The sequence below is a fragment of the Haplochromis burtoni genome, unplaced genomic scaffold (assembly GCF_018398535.1).
Source record: "Haplochromis burtoni strain Fernald_Lab_line unplaced genomic scaffold, NCSU_Asbu1 Contig_35, whole genome shotgun sequence".
NCBI lineage: Eukaryota > Metazoa > Chordata > Actinopteri > Cichliformes > Cichlidae > Haplochromis > Haplochromis burtoni.
The window spans coordinates 876,394-891,654 of record NW_024582396.1 but is presented as its reverse complement, the minus strand read 5'-3'; the positions used below and the strand labels follow the sequence as shown (position 1 = coordinate 891,654).

At 42.1% G+C, this 15,261-nt stretch overlaps 1 protein-coding gene across 5 annotated transcripts in view; it reads right to left on the bottom strand.

Moving 5' to 3' along the window:
• The window catches only part of rptor (regulatory associated protein of MTOR, complex 1), a 185,568-nt gene that overhangs the window by 61,157 nt on the left and 109,150 nt on the right, over nucleotides 1-15,261 (bottom strand). For all 5 annotated transcript variants that reach the window (XM_005919197.3, XM_005919196.3, XM_042219565.1 and 2 more), the window contains exons 10-12: nucleotides 12,542-12,686; nucleotides 5,417-5,492; nucleotides 2,323-2,424 (exon numbers count right to left, since the gene is read on the bottom strand). In XM_005919197.3, coding sequence (XP_005919259.1) covers nucleotides 2,323-2,424; nucleotides 5,417-5,492; nucleotides 12,542-12,686 — 323 coding nt within the window. The remainder of the gene's footprint in view (nucleotides 1-2,322; nucleotides 2,425-5,416; nucleotides 5,493-12,541; nucleotides 12,687-15,261) is intronic.

Here is a 15,261-nt window from a genome sequence, read left to right as displayed (position 1 = left end):
ATTTTTATTTAACTGGAAACTGCGCACATGGACCGAAATGACTGAAAAGTTTCAGCCATGAGGTTTCCCCCCTTTGTTCTCACTCTGGTTATGTTCAGTGTAAAAGTTGGTGGAAACTCTTTGTCACACTTAAAATAACATATTATGTTGAGGTCAACTCAGTCAAATTAACATTATGTTGTTTTAGCTCCACTCAGTGTGTGAGGGGTTGCACTCACAGCGAGACCAACAGTAGGGAAAGGAGAAACAAGCGTAACTAGAAACAGCAGCAGCAAACAATCAAATCCGTTCAGATCATTTATCTGATAGCTGATGTTACGTTACAGAAAAACAAGGTGGTCCGAATCTCTTCCTCACCGTGAGGAATACAGCTTTGTGATTTAACAGGAGATTAATGTCGTCAGACACCGCGGGCGTTGTATCGGAAGTGAAAAAAGTTGGAAAGGAATTTATAGAGTGCTACACAAATAAAATTGTTATTATGATTCCACACAGCCCTAATCATAAGCTCATTTTATGCAAATAAATATCTGAGCAATTCTCTAAACATGCACACACATTAAAGTGCGTGTGCATGTTTACTGGAGCGGCTCATGTGTGCAACAACATGCTTCCCATCCCCTTCGGTGCAGTGAGTAAGCGCTTCCTCTCATGACGCTGTATGTATGAACGTCGACGCACGTTGCGTCACGTCATGATGCACCTGCAGGTATGAATCATTTGGGTGATACATAGAGAAGGAGATTAAAAAAACAACAACACGTGTTTGAGTGTGTTGTTGTTACTATAGCGTCACAACTTGGAAACATTGTAACTCCAATAATCCGTCCAGGATGAAGGACTGCTTCCTGGGCTCTGTTGTTCTCCCTTTGCTCATTTCATTAAAGAGCGTTATTGATGGTTTCCTGCCCGTTGCTCATCTTTTTTGGCACTCTTTGCACTTTTCAAATTGAGTCAGATTATATTTTGGCCTTTGACTGTAAATCCTGTAAGAATTCACCCGACTCTTTAGCTTCATTCTTATGCAACTGCATACTTAAATAGGTAGAAAACCTGTTTATGTGCCCATTAATTACATCACGGAGCAGGAAGTAGCCCTCACACTAAATGACATTGCCCTTATGGTGTACAGCTGCAATATGTTGTGTAATCTCAAAGGCTGCTGCTCCTTTCCTCTTGTATCCACATCAACAACACACACACACACACACGCTGTACCCGGTGCTCGCCGATCAGTCTGCCTTTTCCTCAGCTTTTAACGGCTCCCGACAGAACTGCTGTATGGACGTGCTGCTGCTGGGAGCGCGCTGAGTCAGCAGAAAATTACCATTCAACACGGACAGCTACTATGCTGTGATATAGCACTACTATGTACTGTGATATAATACAACAGCACAACTGTACAACCCCGCGGGGTGATGGTGGTGGTGGAGGTGGGAAGAGGAAAATGAAGCATATGACCGCAGTTACTCAGCAGCTGATGCACTCTACGAGCATGTGCCAAGATTTCACTCTTGGACCTTTCACTCTCTCCAGAGTGTGGTGGTTTACACGTTCGCCTAACGAGATCCCGGGTTTGATCCTGGGAGGAGACACTGATGCCTCGTTGGATTGTGCCAATCAAAAATTTGGCGCTACCCGCTGTAGCGACCCCTCGTGAAATAAGAGAGGAGCTGCAAGCCGCTTCTACAAAGTTCAGCGCTACAGAAAACACAACATTCATGTCACAGGTTTTCTTGCAGGCTTGTAAAAAAAAAAAAAAAATTGGTCTGAAAATAATGAGCTCAATTTGCAAGAGGGACGACCTGAAGGTAGGAGTATGTTGTGTAATAAATTAAAAGAGACCTGTTAGCACTGTGACATTTGCAAAACAAAGACTCATACTGATACAGAATTATTATTGCATGTTGAAAGTATAATTGCATTTCATTTCATTTTCTTGTCTTTTTCAAGCATTTTTATCTTCATCTTTTACTTTAGTGTCTCTCTTTTGGTTTGCGATCTCCGTTCCACGTTTTGCATATGAAAGCTGGATTTTTATATCCTTTCCTATAGTTTTCTCGTTATATTTGACTGGTTTATCTGCAATGGCGAGGTGGAGAAAATTAGCGTCTTGCTTTTATGAATTATTACCTACATTTAAATGGAAATGTGGGCACAGAAAGCAGCGCCTCCTTTGCTCGCTTAGTTATTTCAGTGGCCCGAGTTCAGTTCTGTCCCCGGCCATTTGTTAGACATTTTACCCCACCCCCCGTTTGTCCTCAGCAGTTCCAGTCTCATAAAGCTGTGGGTGTGTGTCGAGGTGTGTGTGTGCGTCTGTACCTGCAGTACAATTGGGAGCTGCTCAGGTGGGTTTCTGTTCTCTACGCCCATCGTCAACCACACCTGAAACGCTGTCAGCTGCTCTGCGAAGAAAGGACTGTGCTGTGGACACAAGAAGCAATGAAATATTTATCACCATTTCAAATCATTTATTCTGCTTCAGCTTTCTCTCTCTTTCAAATGGACACACACACACACACACACACACACACACACACACACACACACGCTCATAATGAGGTAGTCCTGCAGTTACAAGCCCATCATTTCATGAAAACATGAACATAATGAGCTCAGGAGTGACACCGCACTGCAGTAACAACATAAATCCTGATCTGTCATGATCACCTTCCCCTCTCCTCTCTCTGCTGTCATGGCACATTGTCTGATTGATTGGCTGCTGGCCGCAGAGTTTTCGATCACGCAGAGTGTTTGAATTGCGACAGCCTCGTGTAGACCGCTGATGGATGTCGCGAGGGGAAAATATCAGCGCTTCGCTGTTGGATGGTTACATTAATTTGAGCATAATCAAAGCTTAATAACCCTACACACTCAGATACTGACACAATTGTGAAAAGCGCTGCTTACTTAAAGATGACACCTGTGATGTAACTAAAGTAACTAGTTTTTTTCATTTGTTACTGTTGAGACTTTTGACAGACACAGCCATACAGTACTGTGTGTAACAAATGTGTGATACTGTATGCCAATGAGCGAATGTGGGTGAAGCTGTCAAAATCAATTAAAAATTAACGTCACAGGCATGTAGTTAAATAACTAGCTGGGTTGTTGCAAGACAAGAAATACGACAAAATGCTGGCTCATCAAATCCCAATAAATTCATACACAACATCATTTTGTCCTGAATTTGGTCTCTGCTTCCTGCTTTGGACAAACATCTTTACACTGACATAAACTTATTACATTTTTAAAAACTGAACACTGATTTTAAATGTGTTGCCTTGATAAAGTAGTTACTGTGATGAATGACACAATTTTCCTTTTTTAGCTGCAAATTACATAAAAGATCTTTTAGAAAGATTTATAAAATGCCATGAAATATCAAAAATACATAAAGAAATAAAGTTATTACATAAAGTAACAAAGGTGTGGGGCACGAGTGGCATTTTTGGTTCCATATGAAATAAAATATGACTGTTGGGGTGTTTTACAGGTGCTAGAGAGGAGTTAATTAACATGAGCAGAGACTCAATCTACCATAAATAACATTCTCCTCTTTTTTTCTTTTTTTTTACTGAGCTGTGACAAAGTCCAACAAAGAGAGCTAAAGGAGTCAAAGCACATCAGAGAGGAATTAAAGGCTCCTGAAAGACGGAGCAGGCAGATCTGCTTTAGGAGTCCTCAGAGGCTCAATTATAGTGTTGGTAAGTGTTTTCAGCCCAAGTGCAAGAGAAAGTAGGAGGAGTGAGTGAGTGTGGAAAACTGCTCCTGGGGGAGCGATGCTCACCTCCCAGGGCCAGGTGGAGAGAAGGTGGAGTTCCCATATAAGAGCCCTAACATGGGAAAAGCTGCTGTGTGTTCTGCATCGTTGTTGCAGAGTCTAGTAACCGTTGGTCGGCTCATTCTTGTTCCCACAGCATTATAAGCAATGATGCTGCAGGATTTTTGACTTTTATGTAAAAGACTGTTATTAATTATATCAATACTAAAAACAGTGTCCTTTCCAGAAGCTCCAGCTGCTAACTTACTGGACGAGCTCCTTAATTTGCAACTATCAGGCAAAGCTGTAATGTCTCGGATCTATAACAAACTGTGCAGTGTAACCACAGCCCGCGTTGTGCCTCAAGTCCACATGAGAGAAGGAGTTGGGTATATCTATGTCAGATGACGTCTGGGACCTTTCTCTGGTAAACTCTACATCACTCTGCGCCCGTCATTCCCTGTTACAATTCAAAGTAGTCCACTTATCTAAATCCAAACTAGCTAAGCTTTATCCCAGTTTAGACCCTCGCTGTAACAGGTGTGGGTCTGATGATGCCAATCTAACCCACATGTTTTGGTTCCCTCTTGGCTAGAAGTGCCATTTTGATGAGGTGGAAAGCTGCTGCCCCGCCCTACTATGGTCGGTGGCTTGCTGATCTCATGTCGTGTCTCAGTCTGGAAAAGATCCACTGCTCCATCCAGAACCAAAAGGGCACATTTGATAAAATTTGGGGTCTCTTTCTGGAAAACTAAACTTCAACTCAAGGATGTTCCAGCTGACTAATGGATCTTCTCCTAAACCCAACCAAGTAGTTTTGTCACATGAGCCTAACAAAGACATTTTGTTGCCAGAACCTAATCAAATCGCTTTGTTGTTTAAACCGAAGTAATTTTGTTTCATAGTCCTGACAAATTCAGTTGTTTAAACCTTCTAAAACACATTTGTTCCTTTAACCTAACCAAGTAGCTCTGCTGCCAAAACCCAATAAAAGACTTTAGTTGCTTAAACCAATCAAAGCTACAAGATCACAACAATGAAACTGGCCACCTGCAAAGGCCCTGAAAAACATCACTTATGATGTTGTAGGGAAAATACACCAAGACAGTGTTACAGATACGCTGTTGACTCACACAGATACAAAAAACAAAACAAAATAGTGTTACGATGACCCGTATTTGTTAAGTCATCATCAGCTCAATCAGCTTTTTTGAAGAGCGCTTCCATTACACTCAGCATCTCCATCACGGCCCCCTGCCTCGTCAGTAAATATAACGATAAACAGTCGAGCGGCTGAAAGTGCAGGGCCAGTGCTTTCTGAAACTATTTTTTTATTTGACGCTCATACTTGAGTTATTAGACTTGACATTTTACAATGTAATCCGCCGGGGATGAGTGTGTGCGAGTGTGCTTGAGAGATTAATAGAGATGCTGTATATGCGGGTGGTGGCGAACTTGCAGTGCAAACAAGAACAGTTTGTTGTTTACAGGTGTCAGTGCTGGACACATTCAAGATGAAAGACATCCATCAATGCTAGAGGTCCCCTAGCCTCCAAGCTTCATGCATTTAATGCCAAAAAACACAACAACATGATGCATCAGAGGCATCAGAGGCTCTGTGCTTATTTGTCTCTCACACACACACACACTTACTCTGAAGGCGGTGCCCTCCTCGATGATGGTGGGCAGCTGAGAGAGGCATATGTCCACGGCCAGGTCCCACGCTTGCCTGTAGAGAGGAAACACACACACACCGCATGTAAGTGACATCATATGTCATGAGGAAGATCCTTAAATAAAACTTATTTTCAGGACTTTCCAGGAAGAATAACAAAAAATAAATAAATGAATAAATAAAAAAAAAACTGCCAATCACATTTGGTAGTGTGGGATGGCCAAAGGAAGATCGCATTAAACTGTGGCACCGTTTGCTACCTTTACGAGTTAGAAGCTGCATATATCAAACAGCTAAGACTCAAAATTCTTTCCATACCAGGCATGAACTGAGACCCTGAATCCAAGAATTTAGATCCAGTGATATTTTCTAAAGAACAATGCGTGCTAGCGATGTATTACAGGGTAAGGACTCTGTGACACTTCACCTTATATCCTATATACCAGAACTCCATATGAGTCCAGGCCAACTGTCGTAATACCTTCATACGATGTTGTCCACAGTGACCCTGGTAACAAACAGACTACTTTTATCCATATAATTTCCAGAGTCTTGGAAAATAATTTGTATGTATCCTTCACCTTAATGCAGGAGCAACAGTAAATTTGGTGCGGTGGTATTTTTGTGGTGGTTCTCCAGTCTTGGTGACTGTACGCTACACATGTTTTAAACCATAAGCAACATGGCTCATTTCACACAGCTCATTATTATTGGGCTTCAGGACACTGTGGATGTTAGGAGTGGCGGCCAACTTCCAAAAATTTCCAAAATAGTTCTTTACATAACAGAAATAGTCTTGATGTCGATTCTCTGGCCTTTAATTTATTCCATTTTTAACCAAAATACATGTAAATATTACATTTTATTGCTAAAGACTTGGCAGGGATTTCACTATTTACTGTTTTTTAACCTCTTGGTATTCTCCAGATTAACCTGAGTCTTGTCCAGGGTTGGAGGTAAGTTTAGGGTTGGGTTTTGTTTTAGCACCATCCTCAAAAGGTAAACTCTCAGATCTACTGATTCTCATGTAGCCCCAAGCAGAATCAACAAAAGCAGCTCACGTTTTCTCCCTCGCACTCCTCATCATGCACACGGGCTTCTTTAAATTCGCAGCCTGAGGTCCTGAGGAGGGCAGTGAGGAGCCTTTAATCCCGTTGGAAACACAAGCTCTTCTCTCATGGCCATCATTTCTAATTCATGGGGTTATGCAACTCACATCAAACCTTATCACAGCTTCTCTTTTCTCTCTTTCTGCCCGTCTCTCTTCTCCCTTCACTTTCCAGCTCCTTATTGCAGACAATTGAACTCTGGGCCTCGATGGGGCTTTTTCCTCTCAGTTAACAGGAGGCGGGGGTTGAGTCATGTTCCCAGTCGATACGCAGCAACGTAATGTGATGCTGAACCACTGATGCTGAGTTCACTCTGTCTGAGACTCCTGCTTTAATGGCCTTTCCCATTATCTCAATGTGATATAATAGAGTTGCACTCTTGGTCAACAGCACATTGTTAAAGACATAATGGACCCACTGATGAATGTGTAACATGCAAACATGCAATACAGCATGTAGAAAGCATTTGTGGCTATTCCAGCTTCTGTCAGCTGCTGCAAAAACAGAAGCGTATATCTATTCAGGAGCCGGTGTAGTCGCCTTCCAGTGAAAATATTACCCGTGCAAACACACACTACTGCTCTATTAAGAACAGATGCTGCTCGTTTTACAGTGTTGGTGCCATATGAGGCCTAATTTTTGACGTACTAGCCCTGGTTATATTCATGCACTGTTTCAACTAAGACTTCTGTTTACATGAATATCTTACATTGCAGTTAGCAAACAAATGATTCCTCTAGATGCACAAGTCAGAGTGCTGTATTGTGTTATTTTGTTTTTATCCAACTCATTTTTAAAGACAAACGTGGAACAACACCTTGCTAACCAACCCACTCGGGTTTAATCCTCGTGCTTATTTAGACGCTACGCTGAAGTTGCTACAGTAGCTTTAGACTAGCTGGGCAACTTATTTCTAGAAGTGTGATGAGGCTGGCTTAAAAAGTGAGCCAGCCTCCATAGACACACATATGAAGTTGTCCAAGTTTAAAGCAATAAAAAGCCTTTTTATAGTCTGATACAAAGAAAGGGTTTGGTCTCAGTGGGCAGCTTATCCCCTTTTTTAATAACTCATATCCAGCCTTGACTGACAGTCGTCCTGACATAAGGAGTCGACCGGTGGGCCTCATCGTCGCTCATCACTGAATTAGACCTCTGCTCTGTTTTGTGCTGCTGATGCTTTTTGGAGCATTTTTAATTGAATTACTTCTACTGACCACCCAAGCAGGTTGTGCAGACAAACATGTAATATGAAGTCATGTGAAGGGAGGGACAAAAACCACACTGGAGATGTGATATCACAGGCACAGGCCAGTGCAACAACAGAGGAGGGAATGAGCTTACTTTAGTTAGCAATAAAGTGAGTAGATGGTGTGCAGCTACTGAAGAAAGAAGATTCAACAAACTAGAAAGTGAGTCAGTGACCTTCATTATACCCGAGTTGGACTGTTTGCAGTATTATAGTATGTGTATCATCAACACTGGCACTCATATGACTCCATCTAGATTCAGTGCAAACTGCAATTTTTTCAGGGTCACATCATACTGTGACTGTACTGCTGCTAAGAAGTTCCCCACTTAGTGGAAACCGCTTCTTTCTCCACTGTAACTTAAAACTATATATTACTTGTAGTGCTGTTATTTAATGTAATGCTCCGTTTGCCATACAGCAACTTTAAAACTCGTTTTAAAATGCTTCTTTAAACGTGATCATATTTGCTTCTAAAGGCCTCTAAAAGACAGGCGTTATCATTCTGTCCCCTGTTGGCTAGGAGGGCAATCCTACTGAGGTGGCGGGATGCTGCCCCTCCCAACAGTGGTTATATGACCTCATGTCGTGTCTAAAACTGGAAAAAAAAAAATCAGACATTTACTCCAGAACTCTACTGGGAAAAATCAAAGCATGTGGGGTCCTTTCCTTCATGCATTTCAAAATCTATAAGAATTTTTCAGCAAACTCTCTTATGTCAGGTGTGGAAATACAGTGTACAGGGCAGTGACCTGGGTGGGATTATTTTGCAGGGATTAAGTTATGTTTCTCTCTTTTCTTCTTCTTTTATTTCACAGCCTTAAATGTACGGGCTGATTACCCCGAATGTACAGACCATCTGTAATCCCTTTCTTCTCTTTTTGTCCATATGTATAAAAAAAAAAAACTCTTAATAAAAAGACATTGTTTAAAAAAAAATGTGGCTATGTGTGACTGCTACTGATGTTGTTATATGAGCTGCTTTCCTTAGTTTCGGAGAACAATTATTGTTGGTTTTAGATGCAGTTTGTTTCTTGATATGGTACAAAAAGTAAAACTTCAACAAGTACAGGAGGGAAGACGCTGCTGGAGCATCCTTCAGAGTTATGGTAATCATTAATAGATCCATTGGCGCTGACAGAGCTGCGAGAGCCTTATTTTTGGACATATGATATTAATATTATAAAAAAAAATCGCTCTGAATTAAACGTGTTTTCTCGGTTTCATAACTTCAAGTACTGGGATTACAATCTGTGTGCACACATTGCCAACAAATCTCCATCCCTGCTGGTGTTTATGTAACCCAATGGTGTGGAAACCAGCAGATAGAGCAGTGCTATCAGCGAGGACACACTCACGGGGAGGAGGCTGCTGCACTGTTTAGGATGACAGCATTAACTTGGATGATGTCTGCGAATCCGAATGAGTAACTCATCACACCAAAGCCCGTCTGTGTGCGATGAGGGGACAGAGCAGGGGACCAGTTGGCGCTGACTAAGCTCTTTTTGTGTGTGCGAGTGTGTTGCCTGCAGAGAGTGGTGCAGCAACGCGCAAACAGGAGCGCAGATATAAAGCAGACACACACCCACGCACACTCCCACACTAAAACTGCCCACGAGGGAGCAATCAACCTGGGGTTTATCTGCTCTCTCCCATCTCCTCCATCTGAATAACAATTGCTGTTGGTGTTCAGGCACCAACATCGATCAACGAGCACCCAAACTGCTTAATTCCTCCTCTATGTTTCCCTTCCTTTCCCATCTATGTTCAGCCAAACTTTTATTTTTCCACCAGCCTTATATCTCCAGCACGTCCCTTTTTCATTGTCCATTCGGTTTAGTTTTCTGCACTCTTAAAGCGCCTCTCTGCTGTTAATCTGTCGTGCTTAATACTGCATGTGCTGCTGTGAAACAAAGTGATACTCTTAATTTCTTTGGCGGTAAACTGTAATGTACCCACAATCTAAAAAAAAAGTGGGCAGGCATGAGAATGAAAGGCTACTGCTTCAGTAAAGAGCAGTATTCTTTACAATAAGTGATGCCAGGCTGTTACACAACAAGTCACTCCTCGAGGCAATGAGAGTGAGAGATTTTTTTCCCAAACACAAGCCAGATAATGAGTGGGAGAGATGGAGGGAGGCATTTATAGAAGACCAAGAGGAGAAACAATAGATAGTGGGAGAAGTGTTGGTGTAAGTAAAGCAAGATAGACGATGGGATAATGTTCCTAGCAATGCCTAAAAGACTTTAAAAGCTCGTCTCTGTGTTTACAAGTGTAGTTACGAGAACACATGACTAATAAATCAGTAAAATGATGCAGAAACTTGTCAGTCCCAAACTGTGTGAGTATAAGTAAAACCTTTAAACTCTTATTTTGTGTTATTAAATAATTCAAAAAGGTTTTTTGTTTTCCCCCGGTTTATTTTTGTGGTGTGCCTGCTTTTAAACTAAATCTGCCATGGCTGACACAGATAAAGACGTCCCACAAAGTCTTTTAACATCCCCCAGAGGACAAGTGCTTTTTCGTTGCTTTCAGTCAAAAGGTGGACGCATTTGGCTGCAGGTTAATGTGAGTGGGTGGGAAAAGAAACGGCAGCACTTTTACTCTAAATCCAACCTGTCTCGTCTCTGCACTGCATTTATGTTGACTACAAAATAGATCTGAGGCACAGAAAGGTTTCAGCAGTGACGCTCCTACCAAGTAAAATGACAGAGATGAGAAATGACCATGCAGAGTCATCTGTTCTTTGTTTTAAATGACGCTCGTCCGCACAGTCACCACATCAGGCTACAGCAACAAGGTTCTGTAGTGCGCAGACAAAGTGAGCATGAGAAGAGCAAACACTCTTCTCATGCCACGAAGCACCAGAGGAAAATAACTGCAGTTCCTCAAATGACCACTTGAGGCCGACACTCAGTTTTACAGCAGATACATGCTAACATGCTTACAGCATGCTACAAACAACAGTTCTGGCCTCCATGTGTAAACAACCCCGTCAGGACAAACACACAGGTGGCCAATTGCCCGTTTTGATTTAATTCCTCACAATTTTAATTCATAATAAAGGCCAGGCCTGCTGTTAAAGAAGGGTATGTTCAGCACTTGGGTGGACTAAAAGACACCCAAACAGGTTTTGTTTGGATTGCAGATGCAACGTGCATCTTGTGATAGCTGATAACTCCCTCAGCTTCACCCATCGACCCAGTTTAAAAACTGAGGCTTACGTTTTAAGCTTTAGACATAAGTTTTAGTGTTCGACCGTCCTGATGCAAAGATAAAGAATTTTCTATTTAAAAAGACACACATTTGCCGAGGAGAAGAAAAGAGGAAGGCTACAGAGAACATTCATGGATGTAGTGAAGGAGGACAGATGGTGTGACAGAAGAACATGGTCGGGAATAAGGATGAGATGGAGGCAGGCAGGCCGCTGTGCGACCCCTCGCGTGAGCAGCAAAAAGACTTCATATGCAAAGGTGTATTTGTGAATCATAAAGATATACATAGAGTATACAAGTACTTTTCCATATCAGAACACACGTTCCTGCTTTGTTACTGGTATTACAGGTATACTGTGAAAATTACCAGTCAATCCACATAAACACAGACTTTGCCCCGCCCCTGGTGAAGGTAGCTGTGTGCCTCTGCCATGTGGGAGAGAGCAGCACATGGAGCCAAACTGGAAACTGTCAACATGCAAAAATAAATGAGAAACAAGATTCGTGGAAACTAAACTTAGTATAAATGAAGAGCGTGCATATGCTCCAGAGAAGCAGCAAATAAAGACACCTACGTGTTTTGGCTTACACTTCAACATTATATTTAGAGGTTGTGAGAGTAAATAAGGCACTTTTAATATGTTGTAGTAACTGTAGTTACACAGATGGGTCTACATTTTTACGCAGACCCTGACGCACCCTGTCCTGTTTTTGCTTATAGACTAGAGTGACAGCAACGCTCTTGGTCACATTGCTGCACATGCAGATGCTCAGCTACTGTGCACCTTCTCCTGCTTCTGTTTTCAGACAGAGCACAGAGATGTTTCTGCGACACGGGTAAAACAGGCTGCAGTGCATCCGGTAGCAAAACAAACACTGTCATGCGTGAGCACGATCAGCTCTGGTGTCATGTTCTCAGGTTGCTTCTTCTGACTGGATTACTCTTGAAAACAGAAGATTTGAACAGCAGGCAGGTGGCACGTCTGTGAAAACGTCTACTGAATGCACAAAGATGAAGCTGAATGAGAGCTCCATAAACTCTCTACAAGTGCAGTTAAACTCCCAGAAATATCTCACTGCATTCAAAGTGTTTATCCTAATTGCTTTGGTAAAATGAGGAATTGCAAAACCAAACTAAATGGTCAGAAAGATGCAAAGTAATTCCTGATGGAAAACAGTTTCAGACATTTAACATTTAACAATCAAACCCATAACTTTAGAACAATTGAGCCCTGAGGCAGATTTTTCCTTTTGTGCATAAGATGCCAGACTCGTGGCATTTTTTAATATCCCCACACTAACAATCATTAAACAGGCACACATAAAAAAAGGCAACACTGTCTGCTCTCTAATCATAACGTGTGTTTGTTAGAAAGTCTGTTCAAACTCCAACTGCAGTGCGCCTGAACAAACAGCAAAGCCTCAAGGATGACTCTCCCTCGTACTCTTGCCTTCTGCTTTGCAAAGCTGTGGACATCTGTGTTATCGGTGTGCATGAAAGTGAGCCCCGAGCTCCGTTTGTGTGCATCTTACCACATGGCGTGCATGTATGTAGGGGGCAGGCGGGGGCTGCTGACTGGTGTGCAGTTGTATGACCTCATTATCCTCTCTGCTAACAGAAAATTGCGAAACAAGCTGGCCACCAGCAGGTCCTGACGAAACAACTTCTGGAACAAATCTGAAGAAAGAGAAAGGGAACATCAAATGATTTAAGTGAACACAGAGATAAGTTTGCATGTGGGAGGAAACGGGGGCCTGAAAGACTCGATAAACAAAAAGAAGCTTAACTAGAGCGAGGCGACTACTTTGGAGAAAAACGGGCTACTTTGTTTGTATGCTTAGAGAATATAAAGGGCAGGAGAATGCAGATTTAAGCCGTGTCGCAGTCACGTTTTCGTCTACTCATTAGTGTATTCACCAATTCACTGTAATGGGGCCAGGCCAATCCCATGGCAATCTCTTAGCTTATGATTATGATTACTTCGCTTGTGTGTTGGGGATATTTTACGAGACACTGTCTGACAGCTTCTGTGCCCACTGCTAGTGTTGGGCTGTTTAAACACTGAAGTGTCATTGTGTGTGTGTGTGTGTGTGTGTGTGTGTGTGTGTGTGTGTGTGTGTGATTTGGATTAGGTGTGCAGTGCCTTCATTACAGAGATTCTTTCTGATGCGGGATGCTTCATTAACAGCAGAGCCCCGAGGGTTTAAAAGGCTTCTGCAGCCATCAGCCTTGTCACATTGCTATTCTAAGCTGGGATACAGTTTGTCTCATGAGAGTCTGAGCCCTCCTCTGTGTGGATGTGTGTTGCATTCAACAGACAGGTGGCCAATGAGGGAATCTGCGTGCGATGCATGCAAACTGTAACAACATGTAGAAAAAAAGGAAATTGTGTGCGTTTTTATCTGGGGAGGCTGAGCTTGAGGGTAACGGCTAATGGCAGCGCTGTGTGTTGTAAGCAGGAGTTTTGCTACGTGTGTGTGTATACGGGTTTTTATGTCTGCCAAATTATGTTTAAATGATGTCCCCAATTACTCTGCTAGACGCTCCAAACACAATTAATCTCAATTTGAGCAGCCAACCTGCACGTACTGCACTTTTGGCATTTTATAGAAAACAGCTTGACTATTTTCTACCACTGGGGACGTTCTCAAAGTTTTAGCACTGCTGATGCGTCACTACTGCGCAGTTTTTATTAGGTGCCCTAATTTGAGCTCCCTGAGAACTGAAACACATGGGGTCATTTCATTTTTCATCACTGCCCAAACATGTTCAACTAAAGATTGCAGCGCGCCTCAGATGTGTCTCCGGCTCCAACAAGAGGAAATGTTCCTGCATGTTTGCTTCTCTAATCATTTTAGAAGAAATTAAGCTCTTACCTTCTTTTTCATAATTTATTGTGATATAACTATGTTATAAGGCTTCATTGCCCCTAAATAGAGAAATACAACGATGGTTTGATTTATGTTCATTTTTAAAAATGGATATTGACGGAAATATGCCAGATTTGATTGGCTGATTTTCATCTTCTGGCAATTTAAACCTTATGCATTAAAATTAAAAGAAAACAAAAGCACCAGGGCACAGACAGCAGCCCGTAAGTGCATAAGTGATGGAACAATGACATAATGTGCAAAACAAACATTAAAGAAAAGCAAATAGAAGCAAATAAGCAGAACTTAAACAGCCACTTATCCAGATTTATGTTTGTTGCTCATATTTTCCATTTCATTTCTGGATTAGATCTGACTTGTATTTTAGCTCAAACTAACTTTTATTGTGGGCGGTTAAGCGAGAGTATCTGTTCAATCTGTTTATTGTATTAGTTCATATATTTTGGTTTTGGTAATCCCTGCTATAAAGTTCTGTGACTGAAAAAAAGAAAAACAAACAAAAACTAAACCAAGGTCAAGGAAGTCACCTTGGACACCACTACAGTCACTTCACTGCTTCTGCTAATTGCTGGAAAATGTCAACGCTTTAACTTCAATTTCTTTTTGGAGAAGAGGATGAAGTCAGAGGGGGCGCAATCTGGTGAGTAGGATGGGCAGTGAGCAAGGACTATGATGACATGGCCAAAAGCAAATTCTGGCTTTTTCATGTGCTCTGTGACGGCACCCTGGCACATGTACGTTATGGAAATTATGAGTATTTATACCCTCTTAAAGAAAGAGCTGTTCATGAAATGAGGCTGACCAGATCTGAAGGAGAACGAGTTGCACCAGGCATGGTCATCCAATTTATAGCTTCGAAACTCACACAGAGTACCATAAACCTGCTCCTGCACCAGCTCTAAATGTCAGGAAACACATTGCGTCTCTGCTACAAGCAGCTCGGCTTCCCATGTAGAGCCAAAACATCCAGAATCACCATCAGACAGCAGTCACTGGACTCAAAGTCTCCACTGGGATTAACCCTGGTTTAGGTTTCCCTATTTAATTAGACCTCAGCAGACAGGCGGGTTAACCCCAGAAAAATCCATTACTGTGCACAGTTTAGCTGGTTTGCAGCAGATACTGTCCCTCAGAAACCTCGGCTCATTTTTGCCGTATCTAGCAAAACACTGGCAACCATCAGTGGCACTCCTCAGCCAAGCTGACTTCCTTCTCAGCCTCTCGCATTCACAAGACTTTCATAAAACCTGACCTGGACTGAAACACTAAGTTTGATGTCCACAGAGAAATCACAGATGTGCAGCTCTAAAGCTCGCTGAGGTTTTTTAGCTGATGGTTTATTTTTTAGTGTGCTTTCCAGG